We start from the raw sequence: 16819 nt of genomic DNA, 5'->3' as shown, positions 1-16819 counted from the left end.
TGCACTGCTTCCATGCAATGGCAAATACCTCTATTTTCAGTTCCTGAGTCATGCATTCAGACTTTTATTGGATTTACAGTATTATGTAAGCTTTTTCATGATTAATTTTCACAAGAGTATACACATATTCACGTGTGAACACTGAATGCTGTAACAATTGCTGGATTATGTGTCTTCCCCTTTGCTCTGTGTTAGACACAGTCTCCATACCACACTACATGTCCAGGGAACAATATACTGTATGTGATGCCAAGTTTAAATTATTAGAATGGAATAAGTCTAACACTCAATTTCTCATCCTTAAAATCGTCTTCAGGATGTCTGTTCCATTTGTGTCTATTCATAGGTTCTGAGGGAGCTCACAAAAAAGGTGCTATTGAAATCACTGAAGGCCTCAACATCTGCGACCTGAAAGATTGTTCAAAATGTGAATGTTGCTGGGCAACGAGCAGAGTTTCAGCCAGCCAATGTTCTGGTAAACACTACCTCTAAAACTACATTTGGTTCCAGGAGGATACAATTACTTATGACGGTGAACAGTTGCCTCTCTATTGCCAAAACAAAGGAACACCGTTTGATGTGAGAGCACAGCACAACAGTTTTGTTTTTTTCCAGTCAAGACCTCCTTTTTCTATCTTTTTCAAAAATGTTTTCTCTTAAAAATGGGGAATACTACCATCTGGACAGACACTAAAACCAACAAGCGAAGGCAATTCATTGGAGGAGTAAAAAGGTGAGGGTAAGCTTGACAGTTATATTTCTTAAGTAGAGAAATCACTGCTGTAGGCTGTGGGCTGGCACTGTCTGTATCTCCATAACTTCACAGGGTATTAATTGTTTCAGCGCCGTCAGCAGAATGGCCTCTGCTTGTTGAACCAAATCCAGAAGTAAAGTCATCAACCAAATTGCATGGGAACGGATACAGAGCCACAGTCTAAGATGGTATATGGAGAATTGCAGTCTGTCTGGCTCCATTCTAAGAGGTGAACTGAAGGTAACCAACACTGTAGGTTGCTGTCATGCAAAAAAAGGAAACGTACACTTTATGCTCTGTGGGTTGATGTTATGACAAACCGCTCATTAATCAGGACAGGATTAGTGTCAAAAGAGGTGATAGATTAGTCAAAGGTGCAGCCGTCATAAACATTCCTTTGACAGATGCTTGAACCAAAACTGATTTACTCTTCTGCTTAGTATTCTTGCAGAAGCAGATGCTTCTGCAGGGACTAGTCAGTTCAAAGGCTTATAGGAAAGCTTTCATTGAAATAATGCCACCTATCACAGTGAAATATGCTATCAAGAATGATGTTCCATTTAGCTTAAAGAGGGCTCCAATTAATTTTGTGTTAAATAAAACCAAGGACCGATGGTTGGAGAAGTACACAGATCATGAACTGGCATACTAGTACAAGTGATATAATGAAATATCTAACCCTGCATCCATAATATATCTTTCAGTATACTTTCATGTCTTTATATAAAAACAGTAAAGGATCAAGTGCGACTGTAAAACCATATATCACATTTAATCATCAGTTTAGTTAGCAACATTTAAATAATATGGTGTATTTAGGTTCCAACTTGAACCAGTTATTTGAGAAACATTAAATAATTCCTTGATTCTAGAAAATACTAATAGATTTATTATGCAACTTTAGCCCCAGCAATCTATGAACATGAAAGGAAGAAGCAACATATATTAGTAACCCAGTGCAGATGAAACGCCCATTAAATATTCAGCTGCCTATTTCCTCCTTAAATACACACAAGCTTTAAAACGCAGCTGGGATGACGCAGAGGGAGGCCGCTGTCGATTAAGTACCATTGCATTTCCAATAGGGTTAGAGCGTAATGTTAAGTATAATACTCTTTATGACTTCTGGTCCCGCCGTTTCTCACAACGTGTTCACACGGAAAGTAGAAAGCACTCCCTGGGCATTTCAACGAAGCAACCCGCTGGTATTCAGTCACTCAAATGCATCATTTCAGCACCATGGACAGCGTCCTGCAGCTGCTTGTATTGGTCCACAGTATGTGGCTTCTAACTGCATTTACAACGGAGCTCATTCTCACATACACCCACACACACAGGTTTGTGTGTGCGAGCAGAGGCTTCTCGGGAAGACCCTAACCATGCAGAGATTCCACTGCCCTCTAACATAGCTATAATCATGACAACAAAGCCAAAACCTTGCCCTTTAACTCGGCTTCAACAGAGAGCCAAAAACTTTATCTTGACCTCGAATAACCTCGATCGTTTTAAATATCACCACTTATCATAGACAGGAATGTTTAATACTAAAAATTATCTTCTCAGATAGAAAAGCAGACAGGCAAGGTTGTTTTCTTCCCTGATACCATTTATGGTAAAACTGCATACATAATTTTAAAAAGAGACCTCATTTTAGATCTGTATCACATTTCATCAAAAGAAACATGGTTTCATGTGGACAAAAGGCTCGCTTGTAATATTTGCTTTCGTGTCCCTTTGATGACCACATTAATCTGCTTTTTCTGCCGTGACAACAGTGCTTTTAATCGTAGCATCGTAACATTCAACTCACGATGCACCCTTTGGACAAGCTCATGGGGTCGCAGTCTCACCAGAAGAGGGCATTCCGATTCTGCCTGACAAAGTTGCCTTGACAAGCAGACGTGATTAACAACAGCGTCATGCTGCATTTCCAGCCGAGCAACAACGAGAATCAAAGGAACATTTGGACCAAAAGGTGCTTATTTGGATGTTTTCTCGATTGTGTGAGACTCGTTGACAGCATTTCAAGGGGACTTGTGGATAACCGACCGTTACTTTTCCTGTGTGCGCCATGCGCGGATCACACTGAGCATCCTTGAGAAAAGGGAAGCCGGGTTTTACTTAAGAGAGGAACCTTAAGGCTGCGTGACTCCTTAGGAAAATAACGTCCTTTTCCCTGCGTTTTCTGCAACACCCAAACGCATTTGTGAAGTTTTTTGCGACAGGATTTTCGCGGAATCTCCACGAGCATGTGAGACTGACATGAATTACTTGAACGTGGCTTCGTTATTGTCTGCGCTTACTGCAGTACTCTTTTGGCTGTAACTTGAAGAAAAGGAGAGCGATTCCTGTGGAGCGAGGACATGGAAAGGGAGTTCTGAAGCCGGATTTTTCCCCTTTAAATCTGGAGTTGGAAGTAAATGACATTCACCCCGGCTCAACTGTATGGTTATAGATGCAGAACTAAACCGGATAGCACATCCAGGTCCGGGAGAGTAAAAGGCAGGTGCGCTTTGGAGTCGGCGGCTGCGCGGAGAGACCGGGCTAGTGGATTAGGACGGTACCTGTCTGTGGAACGCGCGTCATGCGGACTCGGATGTCGCGCACTAGAAGCCATTAAAACCTGTAGGCTGGAGCTGACAGATAAGCGGATATGGGTAAGTTCTGTTTATGTTACCATCTTTTTGATTACGGTTGTTTCAAAATATACTCCACTTCTCCTCCCCTGGAATAATACACCATCAAATACATTGTCTCCTCCGAGCAGGGCTTAGTTTGAATTAGACGTTTGCATCAAAAATGGTCGCCCTTTCAAATTCACTGTGGTAACATTTAATCAGGGTTTTAGTGTCTTTTGTTAAGTGGCTCGGGAATCTTGAGGAATGTGGCTGAAGCTTGTGCTGTAGCCTGTTAGACGCAGAGCTGCAACGTGTTTTTTTTTCTCCTCCATTTCCTGACAGCAATACTTATTAGACGCTGAGGATACTTATTTTGTATTTCACGTCGTTTTTCCGCGTAAATATGTGATTTACAATCCCGAGCAAAGCAAAGAATCCGATATTCATTAGTGTGAACTATCATTTTCCTCTTCTCTAGTTAGACTGGCTGGCTCATTGACATGGACTGAAATGCTAATCACGGTGGATGTTGGAAGCCAGTCAACTTTATAAATCATGGCCCTGCATAACCATTGATTGTGCTTAATCTGTACGCACGAAGCTCATTGTCCAGTTACAGCTCAGTGCAATCGCCTCCCCAAAACTCTTGCGGGTTGAGAGCTTCAGTCGTGCAGGTTTTGCTCAGCAGACTGATTCTCATTCAAGAAAGCCGTCTTATTCTGCACCTGCTTTTAAGAGGGACTCTCCAAATCGAGCATTGAAACTGTGCGTCAATCTATCAATACCCAGCGTGTGTTTGAGAGTGTTGTCAATATCTCTCTCCTTCAGTGTTGCGTGATGTTTTTTTTTTGTACCTGTGTGTGTGCGTGTGTTCTCATCTTATTCCCAGTGATGATAATTAACCAGTTTTCCTCGTGTTTCCCTTAAGCTTGCGCAGTTCCACACTTATCCCAACCCACTACATATCCCCCCCTCCCTGCCTTCACTCAGTCATTCTCTTGGTATTTAACTGTTGGGTTTTATTTTGCTTTCCAAAAAAACCCAGTTGTCCTCCATCTTTTTGCATTCCCTTCCATCTCATATTATTTTCTTAGGTAGCCTAATCTACCCAGCCAATCTTAACAGGTATACAGATGGCCAAGTTCACTGGTGGTGCTGTGCCATTAATTGTGAGGCCGCATGATATATCGACCCACAGTGGGTTACTGCACCACATCAATATAAGCTACAACAGCACACAAAGCCATACAGTACAGGCTGCAGGAGCTCAGATGCAATTTATGTGCACTGCAAAGCCACCATGTATGGTTAATCAAAGAAGCCTGCTTTATGGGCCTGCTTCCTAATTTAATTTCAGAGCATGGCAGAGAAGCCTGCATACTTGAGGTGCAGCTTTTTATCTGAGACTCACACACACACACACACACACACACACACACACACACACACACACACACACCTACACACACACACACACACACACACACACACACACACACACACACACCCAGGTGCACACACGTGATTGCATGCAGTCGGTGTCCAGGTGCACCAGCCAGCCCAAAAATTGCAACTTTCATCAACCATATAGCTGCATGCTGTTGCCACAATTATTTGATGATTACATGGTGCTGTAGTCTCAGTTATCCACCAGTGTGGCTGACTGTGATGCTCTTCATTAGCAGCATGCAATGCACTTATGTTTCATGGACCATATCATTAGAGATCTGCTTTGCAGGATGAGAACACTAGGATAGGGGTAGTAAAAAGCCACAGCCAGAAATACCTTTGCAGAAATGTAAGACAAATTTAGAGACACTGATGACATTTCTCATGCCTTTTCTACATCTGAAACTTTTTGGTCTTAAAATAAGCATGGTCACCAGTCTGCACAGTGAAAATGCTCCAAATATATAGTGACTTCTTAAAAACTGTAATCAGTGAGTAAAGCTAGGAATAGCAGCTCATCTACAAGTTTACACCAGCTCAGTATAGGTAACAGATGACCTTTTGCTGGTCCTATGTGATAAGCAGCATTTCTGAAATGTCAGGTGAAGAAATTGAAGGGATGGGGTGGGTAGATGAACAAGTCCTTTGAGGCATTCATTATTTACATTAGCTTATTCAGAAAGAAAGAATATATAATGGGGAGATCACTTTGAATCCTTTCTATATGTTAAAGCTGCTTCTTCTGTTAGGATTAGGAGTTTGGGTCATTGAGCTACACGTAGACATTAGCCTGGAGAGGTTTGCATATGTCACTTTGTGCACTAAGATAATCTAATTTTTGTCACTTTAAAAATGTCAAATACTACAAATTCCAGAATGGAAAAAAAAAACCTGTACCTTTAAGACTACAAGTGAGCCGTATTGTATTTCAGTCTGATGTGTAAAAAAGGATAGCCCCCAAAACAGCTGATTTACACAGTTGTGGATGGCAAAGTGCTACTGTGCATGCAGTAATATCAAGGACACTCCGTAATAGCATGCATTTCTGATCTCCTAATTTAGGCTTAGCATTACTAATAATGAACTGATAAGGCTGGCCTATAATTGATTGTAACCCTAATCCTAAGAAAAGTGGAGTGGCCAACATATCAATAGTTCCTCTCAAGATATAACAGTCAGAGACACCACCCCCCTCTCTCTTGTCAGTACGCTTATGTTTTGCTTGATGTTCGAGGTCGTATAGAGTGTTATGTTAGAAGAAACAAAGCTCAACCTCCTCAGTCTCTACAGTGATATTTGAGGTCACAATCTATTTTGTTTTGACACTTACACCTGGAGCAAGACTTCTAAAATGATAGACTAAATAGGAGCAGCCTATTGGTTACTCTTCTCTCTCTTGTATACCTTCATGAACCTGAACTCAATTCAGTTGCATCTTTAACACTTTATTTTTCACACCTTTAGCAGATTTATAAACATATTGTAAGTATTTAAATGCACTGTAATTAACTCTATGCCATGCAGAGACTCACTTCACTGAACTACAGACAAGGATGAATCCTGATTGGATATTCGCTTACGCTCTGTCCACCAAGGGAAATGAGGGATTAGATGGAGCCAAAACAAAACAGTCAATATGTGTATGTACAGTATGTATCTGTGTGCACATATCCTCTTATTCCACCTAATCAGAACTACAAATACAAGATGGGCACATCAGGACACAATGTTTTCGGACCACTGTTTAAATGGGTCTAACTTGGCAGGCCTTGCTATCATCTCAAAGATAATTGGAGACTAATAGGATGGCTGAGGCCGGTCTGGGGACGTCCTTCCCTGTGTGTTCGGCTGCTGTCCAGCCTCTATGTGCAGTCAAGGCTGTGGCTGCTAGCAGTTTTGTCAATGACAGGCAGCAAATAGCAATGAGCCACTTGTGTGCACTCAAAGTGCACCAGTTAGCGAGTCCATTTGCCAAGTTATTAAGCTACATTTGGTTTTATTTTAGGTCAGCAGTAAAGTGCACTTACTCTCTATGTGTTAGAGTTGAGAGGCAGAAATAGCGATCTCCCCTTGCTGAGGACAGCAGGGCTGTCTGCTATATAACTAAGCGTTACTAACATTCCTGTAGACAAACTTTAGCCTTGTTTCATCCATCCATCTTAAATTTAGACAGAAAAGTGCAGAGTGGGACAAAGAAAAATGACAGCATACCTACATATATATAATACCATGCAAAGCTGAAAAAAGAATATAAGGAAATGTTCATCCTAGAAGTTGGAGCTGAAGGCAAACAAGAAAGAACAAAAGACCTTTGGGAGAAAAAATGGAATCCATGAAGGGAAGTGAAGAGGCTGAGGAGATGGTTTTGACCACCTGCATAAAACTAGACTTCTCATTATAAAAACATCCTGATGGCTGCAGGGTTCAAGGACATGCATAACTAGCATATTTTCCGTTGGATAGAGGATAAAACGAAGAAATTGTTCGTATAAGTAGATACGATGTAAGAACAGTAATGGTGAGAGGTACATCAGGTAAGGAGTAATAGCGACACAAACCCCATGAGTGACACCTCAGAGGGCGACTTGTGCTCCTTTGTGAATAAGATTAGAGGAGAACTGAGGAAGGAGATGGCTTACCGAGGCATTAGCACACGGAGCGCTCATTAAACCGCATACAGTGTCAGTAAGGGGAGAGAGGTGTCTTGTGAGGCAGGCTCAATCTGAAAGAGATGGCGAAGTCACTTCTAATAAAGCAGGCCTATTATGCACATGGGAAATAAAAGCAATTGAGGGCTGATACAACATTCTCCTGGGAAACGAGTCAAAGGCAAAATTTAGAAAACATGTGTTGATGCAGAACAGCCCACACACCCTTTATGTGAGTCTGAAGCATTGTGTTTGCAAACTACTTTAAACACACATGGAACACTGCCCACAAGCTTTGTATGTATCAGTATTCATCTGGTGCCTCTCTTATTTGTAAGTCTTTCATGGCGCAGGGTTGTTGGCAAATTTGCAGCATTCACAAATACAACATCTTGTGATCCCCCAGCATTCTCTCTGCAATATGCTATGTGAAAAGTATGACAATCGTTGGATCCAAGATGAGGAAACATGATTGATGTATCTGCTGTTGTAATCAATAGCCAGCGCAAATTATCTGTACAGTTCTTTGGTTCCTTCCATCTGTAAGGAATGATGAAAGATTCCTCTGAAAACAAACAGCAAGTGTATCTCTCTCATTCACATTCATAGAAACACAGACACACACATACAATACCCATATGGGATCAGCAGATGCTTGGCAAAGAGTGAAATGGCTATGTTAGATAGCATATGTTGTATGATGCCTCTCAGTAACTCTATGTCAGGAAAAATATTTCTGATACATCCTGCAAGGATTATAGAAAATACTAGAAAATTAAAATCATCCTTATTGGCTCAACTCCAGTACAGGAATGGTAAGAGCCCTGAGATACTGTGTTTTAGCAGAAGTTCATCATTAGTGTAACACATCAACATAACATACAACACATTCATTTTTAGTGAGCCTGCTTCCTGCCAACACATCATACGTTTTCTAAGCTAATTAAAGCATGGACAACTTACATCCTGACATATTCCCCTTATCTCTCTGTGATAATGGCAATAAAGCCCATTCTTAATTATATCGCCTTGAGAAACACACATAAGTAGTGAATCCCCCATACCACCTCCTCAAGGGGAAATCAATGTATCTTAATGACAGATCATTAGTGGCTCTGCAAAGGGGAACGATTTTAATGGAAACAACTCTGTCTCACCGCAGAACAAGGGGTGATATAGGAAGCTACCAACCACTTTTCTTCGATTTAAAATAGTACTGAAAGGAAGTGTCTACAGCAAAATTATAAGATATGTGCATCACATATATGCAACCATTCTCCAGAGACACAACATGCCAGATTTGTCATGTGGGAGGATGATCTCCGTAGAGGGGATAAGTTACGTAATTCCATAGGGGGTTTCGCCTTCTTCTTTCTTTTTGGCAATGGTTCATGTTGAACCTTCTACTGATTGGATTTGGCAAAAAAAAAAAGAAATGGCTGAAGTCTAAAGTGAAATGCCTTGGGCACTGTATACACAACCATTACCCCTTGAATGCTAATTTGCGCTGTACAGACTGCCTTTCATGACTTATCTAACTCCACCATTGGTGTAATGAAGGCTTATAGGGTGACTAAGTACAAACACAGAGAGAAATATGACTGAGCATATTGGAAGTTGCTTTGCCTCTGTAGTAGTTGTCACTGTGTATTCATTGTAAACATGCAGCACAAATTATATCAATCCAAAGAGCTAAGACCATGTGATTTGAGATAATGAGTCTGTAAACATTGCCTTACAACTAAATATATATCTATGTGTGTTGTAGCATGTGTGTAAGTTCTTAAAAACACCACTTATTGGTGACATAGTTTCGTTGCTACAGACTTAACGTAGCATAATTATTTACTAATGTAATGTTTTAGTTGGCAATAAATAAATAAATAAATAAATAAATAAATAAATAAATAAATAAATAAATAAATAAATAAATGATGAGGGGTAGAGCTGGAACCAGAACATAGTCATTTATTTCAATTATGTCAGTCAAACTAGTTTTTAACTTCAAGACAGTTTTTTATTAGACTTCAACAATTGCTGTGATATGTTCACGTAGAGCAGCAAGTCATAAATTTAACCTTCAAGTTCTGAGCAAGACACAGTGTTCTCTGATTATATTATTGCCACTTTTACTTGGAACAAACTGGTGTCACAAAAGCTGACAAATACATGCCGTCTGTTCTGCAAATATTAAAATTGATGAAAAAAACCAACTCATACATTTTCAGAATCCTGTCTCTTTTTACCTCTTTCTCTAGCTCACATGCTTCCTGAGCCATCTGGGGTAGTGATTCACGGAACTCACAGTCACAGGCTATTTTCAAGAACTTTTCCAAACTTGCATCCTTTTTGGAAGCTAAGTAAAACTGGACCTCAGTTTCTAAAATTTTGCCATGTGAACTACTAAAATCTTGTAACTCTTACTGCAACACTGTATGGGCTGGGTTATTAAATTAAAATGTTCTGCTAGTGAACATAATGGATGGTGGCATAGAGGGGGGGTTGCTCTGGGATGCCAGAGCTAACTGTTAAGCCTCTCTGAGGTGTTGTGGGCCTAACTAAACGAAACATCAGTGTTGGGAGGTTCACACTTGATAACCCCAGTGATGTGCTGGCTCTCGCCACACATTTGTCCTATATATCTCGGGCTTTAGGGGACAGGAGGACCCATATGCTAGGCTACTAAACTTATCAGTAGAGGGACAGTGGGTGTTCCAATGCAGATATTGCTGTTGTTTGGAATACCCCCAGATTAAATGATTTACTTTCAAGGATATTCTCCTTATCTGTATGACCTCATAAGACTTGATAGATAAATGTCTGAACAGAATTGCTGGTATCACCCTGAATAAGAACAGAAACCACTTCCGAGTGCTGTTTCTGTAGTTGTAAATGCTGCTCAATTCCTGAAAGAACACTGCACAAAACAAAAGCTTATATTTAAAGTTTCTTCCTAACTCCTCTCACCTTTCCTCTCCTGCTTCCTTTCTCAACAGGCTCTGCTCTGCGGCGTCGCTGGCTAGTGGTCCAACTTCTGATGCAGGTGTGGCTGGCGGCAAATCCATCATTGAGTGAACGCCCATGCCCTAAGAGCTGTCGCTGTGATGGAAAAATTGTCTACTGTGAGTCCAGCGCCTTTCGCGATGTCCCCAAGAATCTCTCAGGAGGTTGTGAAGGCTTGTCTCTGCGGTACAACAGCCTTGCCAGTCTACGAGCAGGCCAGTTCGTTGGTCTCAACCACCTTATCTGGCTCTACTTGGACCACAACTACATTGCCTCTGTGGATGGAATGGCCTTCCAGGGCGTCCGCAGGCTCAAAGAGTTGATTCTGAGCTCCAACAAAATCACCTCGCTCCACAACACCACATTCCACCCTGTCCCTAATTTGCGTAATCTGGACCTGTCATACAACAAACTGCAGGCTTTGCAGCCTGGGCAGTTCCAGGGCCTACGGAAGCTTCTCAGCCTTCACATACGCTCAAACTCTCTGAAAATTGTCCCAATGCGTTGTTCCAAGATTGTAGGAATCTTGAGTTCCTGGATCTGGGTTACAACCGCTTGCGCAGTATCACTCGGAATGCATTTTCAGGCCTAGTCAAGCTCACTGAGCTGCATTTGGAGCATAACCAGTTCTCAAAGATTAATTTCTCTCACTTCCCTCGTCTGTACAATCTGCGGGCACTTTACCTGCAGTGGAATCGCATCCGTTCAATGAGCCAGGGTCTAACTTGGACCTGGGCCTCTATCCAGAAACTGGATCTGTCTGGGAACGATCTGACAGAGGTGGATGCTGTAGTTTATCAATGCTTACCCAACCTGCAGACCCTCAATCTTGACTCTAACAAGCTGACCAATGTGTCCCAAGAGGTGGTTGATGCTTGGATCTCCTTGACTACAATTAGCTTAGCTGGGAACGTATGGGACTGTGGCCCTGCTATCTGTCCTCTGGTGGGCTGGCTGAGAAACTTCAGAGGGGCAAAGGAAACCACCATGATCTGTGCCTCCCCAAGAAAGCCCAGGGGGAGAAAGTTTTGGATGCTGTTGAAGCTTTTGGTGTATGTCAATCAAATCTAGTGACAACACTCCCTGTGAGTATTCCCCCAACCCCTTCCATTGTCCCTGTGCAAACTGAACGTATTCCAGCTATTCTGGCTTTACCAACTGGGTCTGGAAAAAGAGGAGAGGGATCCATCAGAGGCCCCACATCAGCTGTTACCCCACCAGTGGCACTACCCCCAGAGCAAGACTTGGAGCCTGTGTCCTTCCATAAGATCGTAGCTGGAAGTGTTGCCCTTTTTCTATCCGTTGCAATGATCCTGTTGGTGATCTACGTGTCTTGGAAGCGATACCCTAGCAGTGTCAAGCAGCTACAGGAGCATTCGGCAGCAGCTCGCAAACGCCGCAAGAAAGCTAGAGAGACGGAGCGCACCCTGAGCTCTCCGCTGCAGGAGTACTATGTGGACTACAAGCCCACCAATTCCGAGGCCATGGATGTGCTTGTCAATGGAACCGGACCCTGCACCTATACAATCTCCGGCTCCCGAGAATGCGAGGTATGACCCACACCACCGCCACTTCTCCTATACAAAACTCTGTCCACAGCAAGAGGACCAGAGGTAATTATTTACACTGCTCTGATAGATGATAAGACTGCTACTTGATTACTTAGCCTTACACAGCAGGTTTGGTAAATACTGTGTACCCATGGATTACTATTGAATCAAGGAGACGAGGTTTCAGCTTCAATTTATGTATAACAAGATTTCTCATGTTTTCAGATGGGTGTTTGTATATACGCTTAAACCCTAATCTCTGCTGAGATGCAAATGTTTGTTTTGCACAGAATTGTACAGAAATACTGATAAATGAGTCTGATTACATTTCCTATTCTACATAATCCCGAGCTTAATCTGTGCTGTTTATGATGAGACATTTATTTGCTCAGGTACCCTTATGCTTTTTTTTTAATTTCTGGCTTGCATAACACAGGATTTATGCTTTGTGTGTTTGCGCTGCTGCTTTTCACTTTTTGATGAGCAGTATTGTGTGGGGAGAATAGCTGAATGATGGAAAGGCTCACTTTTGGACACTGGATGTGAATGCTAATAGGGGCTCTTGTCAGTGAATAGAGCTTCCTCTCAGCTGATGACTTCACACTTTATTTTATATAGCTGTGACTCGAGGTATTTGTTGGAAAATACCAAATGCTTATGGTCCCCCAACAGCATTTCTTTTCTTTTTTTCCCTACCCTTCTTTGCACACTGACTTGCTGAAATTTGTCACTTGTTTACTCACTGGCTTAATTGATTGGTCACACACAAACTGAGACGATACATTCAGTAGCCATGCACATTTTAACTTGCACAGGGGTAGTAAAAACACACATTTTCTGCACACACTCTCACCCAGAAAGAAGTAGTATTTTGATAGTCCCGAAAGGAGTGGGAATCCTTTGAAATGCTTCATACACAGGCAAGTGAATTTCTTCAAAACATCAGTTGAATTGAAAGGTTTAACCAGGAATGGTACCGCATGCCATGTACACAAGAGTGTAACAGTTGAAAGCAAGAGAAAAAAGTCTTATTCCCACATTGCTGCAGCCGGTGAGTGCTGATATTTTGCAAGTTTCCTCAGCTACAGCTGAGCAAAGCTTAAACACTGATGTGCCGGCCCTGCTGTAACCCACCTGCCTGATCAGGTACCCTAACCTCAGAAACTGTATTCAAAAAAGCACAAGACACATTTTAGATAAGCTCTCTATATATTTTTCACATTATCAGCCCACTCATACTGTGTCTGGTTCCTAGATATTCACAGCATCTCTATGGCATGAATTTCTGGCAGGCTCTCTCAGGAGGAATGACTGTAAATGCAGAGGTTTAAACAGGAGAAGGAGGAAGAGTAGGAGGGCTAGATCCTTCACATTGTTTTCCATTTCTGTTTCTGACCGTCTGGCTTTCCGGAGGGCAGGTCACCTGATGTAATGCTCACAGGTTGCTCGCACTGGTTTGATTGTAAAGAAGCACAAGCACATTTCACAGCTGCCATTTTGTTGTTCTTTGCCATGAGCACCTCGGCATAAGCTCTTTTATTTTCAGCCCTCAGCACCACGTTACGTTTGGTAAGGAAATTTTTCTATGTAAAATTCCATTTAATGTGATGCTGGACGGCTGAAGAGGGAAAAATGAGGAAGCTTAAGCTTTTAATTGTCATTTTCTGTTTTCATTCTATGCATTGCCATCAATTTTATCAAATTGAACAATGTGGCTATTGAAGGACCTCATTTTATTATGTGTTATGTGCCTTCAGAACAACATGCCATGCTGTCTCCAAGCCATCAAAATGTGCAATTTCATCCCAGCAGTACATGAGCACAGTATGGTCTCAAGCCAGAAATGCACAGAGGGAAGACATAATAAGAAACATACTGTAACATCCAGTAAAATTGTATTTTCTGAAATATACTGTGGTAATGGATTGACTTTGCATTGCAGTTAAAAAAAACAAAACAAATACAACCCCAATCTCAGAAAAGTTGTAACGCTGTGGAAAATATTGATATAAACAGATTTTGATGGTGAATAATTGACCCCCCTATTTGATTTAAAACATTTAAAGTAATGCAAATGCAAAATATCAGATGTGGAAATTGAAAAATATTTGCTTGTTTTGAGTTTGATGCCAGCAACAGATTTCAGAAAAGTGTGCACCAGGAAAACAAAACATTTCAAAACATGTTTGATGCTCCAAAAAGTTGCGAAGTAACTTCATTACTTTATACTTTGCAACAGGTTAGTAACATGACAGGGAATAAAAAGGGCATCCCAGACAGGCTGAAGTAAAGATGGGAAAATGTTCACTACACCGTGAGTGATTGAGTGAGCAACTAGATCAGCAATTTCAGAATAATGTTCCTCAGTTCATTCAGGGATTTCATCATCTACAGTACACTATGTCATTAAAAGATTCAGAAACTTGAAAAATCTCAAAAGGGACTGGCATGATCTTTGGGCCCTCAGGCGGCACTGCACTAAAAAAAAATAGATGACTCTGTGGTGGAAATCACTGCATTGCTCAATGTCACACAATTTGTTCTTTCATCCACAAATGAACGTCTTTGGGCCCAATTAAATACGACTGAGGCAAACTGAAAAACTGTCCTTTTTGATTAATCAAAAGGTATTTTTATATCTATTTATTTATTTTGGTTACCCTCTCCATCCACCACTCCAAAAAGTAGAGGGACCACTGTGCTTGTTAACAGAGCACAGTTCAAAAGCCAGGATCTGTGATATGAATAGGCGTTCAAGGCATGCTTAAAGATCTGGGAACCCACCATGAATGCTAAACAAAAAGCAGGTTTTGTATGCTGCCATCCAGATAATGCCTTTTTTAGGGAAGACAATGCCAAACCATTTTCTACACGTATTACAACAGCACTGCTTCATAGCAGAAGAGTCCTGGGGGCCACACTGGCCTACCTGCAGTCCTAACTGGTGGTGTTGTAGTACTTGAGACCGATGTTGGTCTCGAGACCACTTATTTTAGTTCTCGGTCTCTTCTCGTAATTGAAAGCTTATTTACTCTGTCTTGTCTTGGTCTTGAGCTAGGCGGACTCCTTATTTTATATCAAGACCGGTGGAGACCACCACTGATGCACTCTGTGTCCCTGTCACTACTGTGAGAGAGAACCCCCTGTCCATCCCCCTTCTCAATTCATTCATTTGTGTTCATGTTTTCAATGGGTGACCAGTTGGCAACTGGTCACCCATTGAAAACATTCTGCACATCATGAATGAAGACAACAGCCGGAATCCTATCTCAGGCAAGAATGGGATAACATTTTACTCTCAAAACTCCAGAAACAGGTCTCCTCAGTTCCCAAACATTAACATAGAGTTGTCTGAAGAAGAGGTGATGCAACACAATGGCAAAAACGCCATTGAAAAAAACCTATCACAATTTTTTGGAACCGTTGCTGGAATCAAATTTAGAACAAGCATACAATTATTAGCAAGGTCACGGAATTTTTAAATTTCAACCTTTGATATTTTGTCTGCATTATTTTCAGTTAAATTAGATTAAAGGATTTAAATAATCTGTTTTTATCATTTAAAAAAAATATATATAATAGACAGCATTTCAACTTTTTGGAGGTTGTATTTGATTGAGATGAGCTTCTTTAAGAAGTAGTATTTGTTTATGGTGGTATAATAAGCTTTTACAGGTGTTCATGTTCTTGTGGCTGCCCCTTATAATTTGAATAATTAGCTAGTTAATTTGCAAAGCACACAGCAGGAGACAGCTACCCACGGGAATTATATCGTTGTGAAAGGGGTGCAATGATACCAATGGAGATCTATATCAAACATGGGTTTTGATGCTTCAAACACTTTCCAATGTACAAATAAATAAACGAAAATGTCTTTGATTATCTATTCAGCTTTGATTTTCTTTCTTTCTTTCTTTTTTAACAGGCTTGTTTTATTTACAGGATATCTGAAAGTTCAATATCACTTTTTTTTCCAATATTAGTTTTTAAAGTAATTACTTACTTTGATGACAGTCAGCCTTCATTGTGGGACCCTGGATTGTGTATTCATTTACGATTCACTGAAAAAAAAAAAAAAGTTTTTATTACTTAGTTTATTTTATCTAATCCAGAAGTCCATATTTAAAATTACAAATGCCAGCAATGTTTGTTGGAGAATTGTAAAGATCAGCAGTAATGAATAATTTGCAAACAAAAACTGTCTGGGGGATAAGGAGGAATTAACAGTGCTAGGGAGAGGGGACTCTGTCAGCTAGGTGAATGCAGACAAAAAGGCATTGGTTGCCTTCCAGTATGTCACATTACAAGGGATAAAAGGCTGATTGTCATTCAACACGCTCACTTTTACTGAATGTCAGTGACATGAGACTATGTTCAGTCTACTGCCTAATCCATGGAGGCCAAAGAAGGCCCTGTAAGGGGAGTGTTTTAGAATATGCTCTATCTACTTCCACTTCTAGAGACCACACACAAAATAACACACCCTCTCCATCACTTTGAGCTTGAAACAGGCCTGCTGTTTACCATTGAAATCATTGCATCTATCATTAGCCTTTTATCTTGACTTGATTGAACTTGGCAATTTAGCAGACTCTTTTATCCTGCAAGCCAAATCAAAGAGGAATTAACCCATGCTAAGAGGGGCAAGGGCCAAATCAACATTACAGAGCCAGACGAGTGGAACAACGCAGTGGAAATAAAAGGGTTCTGGGAAAAAAAAGAAGTATGATACATCAACAAGCAAGTACTTGAACAGCTTGCTTAAAGAGAATTAGCAGACAGACAGGAGGCAAGGTG

The 16819-nt window shown here is 41.0% G+C and overlaps 1 protein-coding gene across 1 annotated transcript in view; it reads left to right on the top strand.

Annotated features, from left to right (window-relative positions):
• The first annotated feature begins 3368 nt into the window (after nucleotides 1-3368).
• The window catches only part of LOC117831532 (leucine-rich repeat transmembrane neuronal protein 4), a 28596-nt gene continuing 15145 nt past the window's right edge, over nucleotides 3369-16819 (top strand). Inside the window, 4 exon segments of the mRNA XM_034710261.1 lie at nucleotides 3369-3411; nucleotides 10466-10975; nucleotides 10978-11478; nucleotides 11481-12022. Coding sequence (XP_034566152.1) covers nucleotides 3408-3411; nucleotides 10466-10975; nucleotides 10978-11478; nucleotides 11481-12022 — 1557 coding nt within the window. The 5' untranslated portion in view covers nucleotides 3369-3407.

The sequence above is a fragment of the Notolabrus celidotus genome, chromosome 19 (genome assembly GCF_009762535.1).
Source record: "Notolabrus celidotus isolate fNotCel1 chromosome 19, fNotCel1.pri, whole genome shotgun sequence".
In the NCBI taxonomy this organism is placed as follows: domain Eukaryota; kingdom Metazoa; phylum Chordata; class Actinopteri; order Labriformes; family Labridae; genus Notolabrus; species Notolabrus celidotus.
This window is presented reverse-complemented; position numbering and strand designations above follow the sequence as displayed.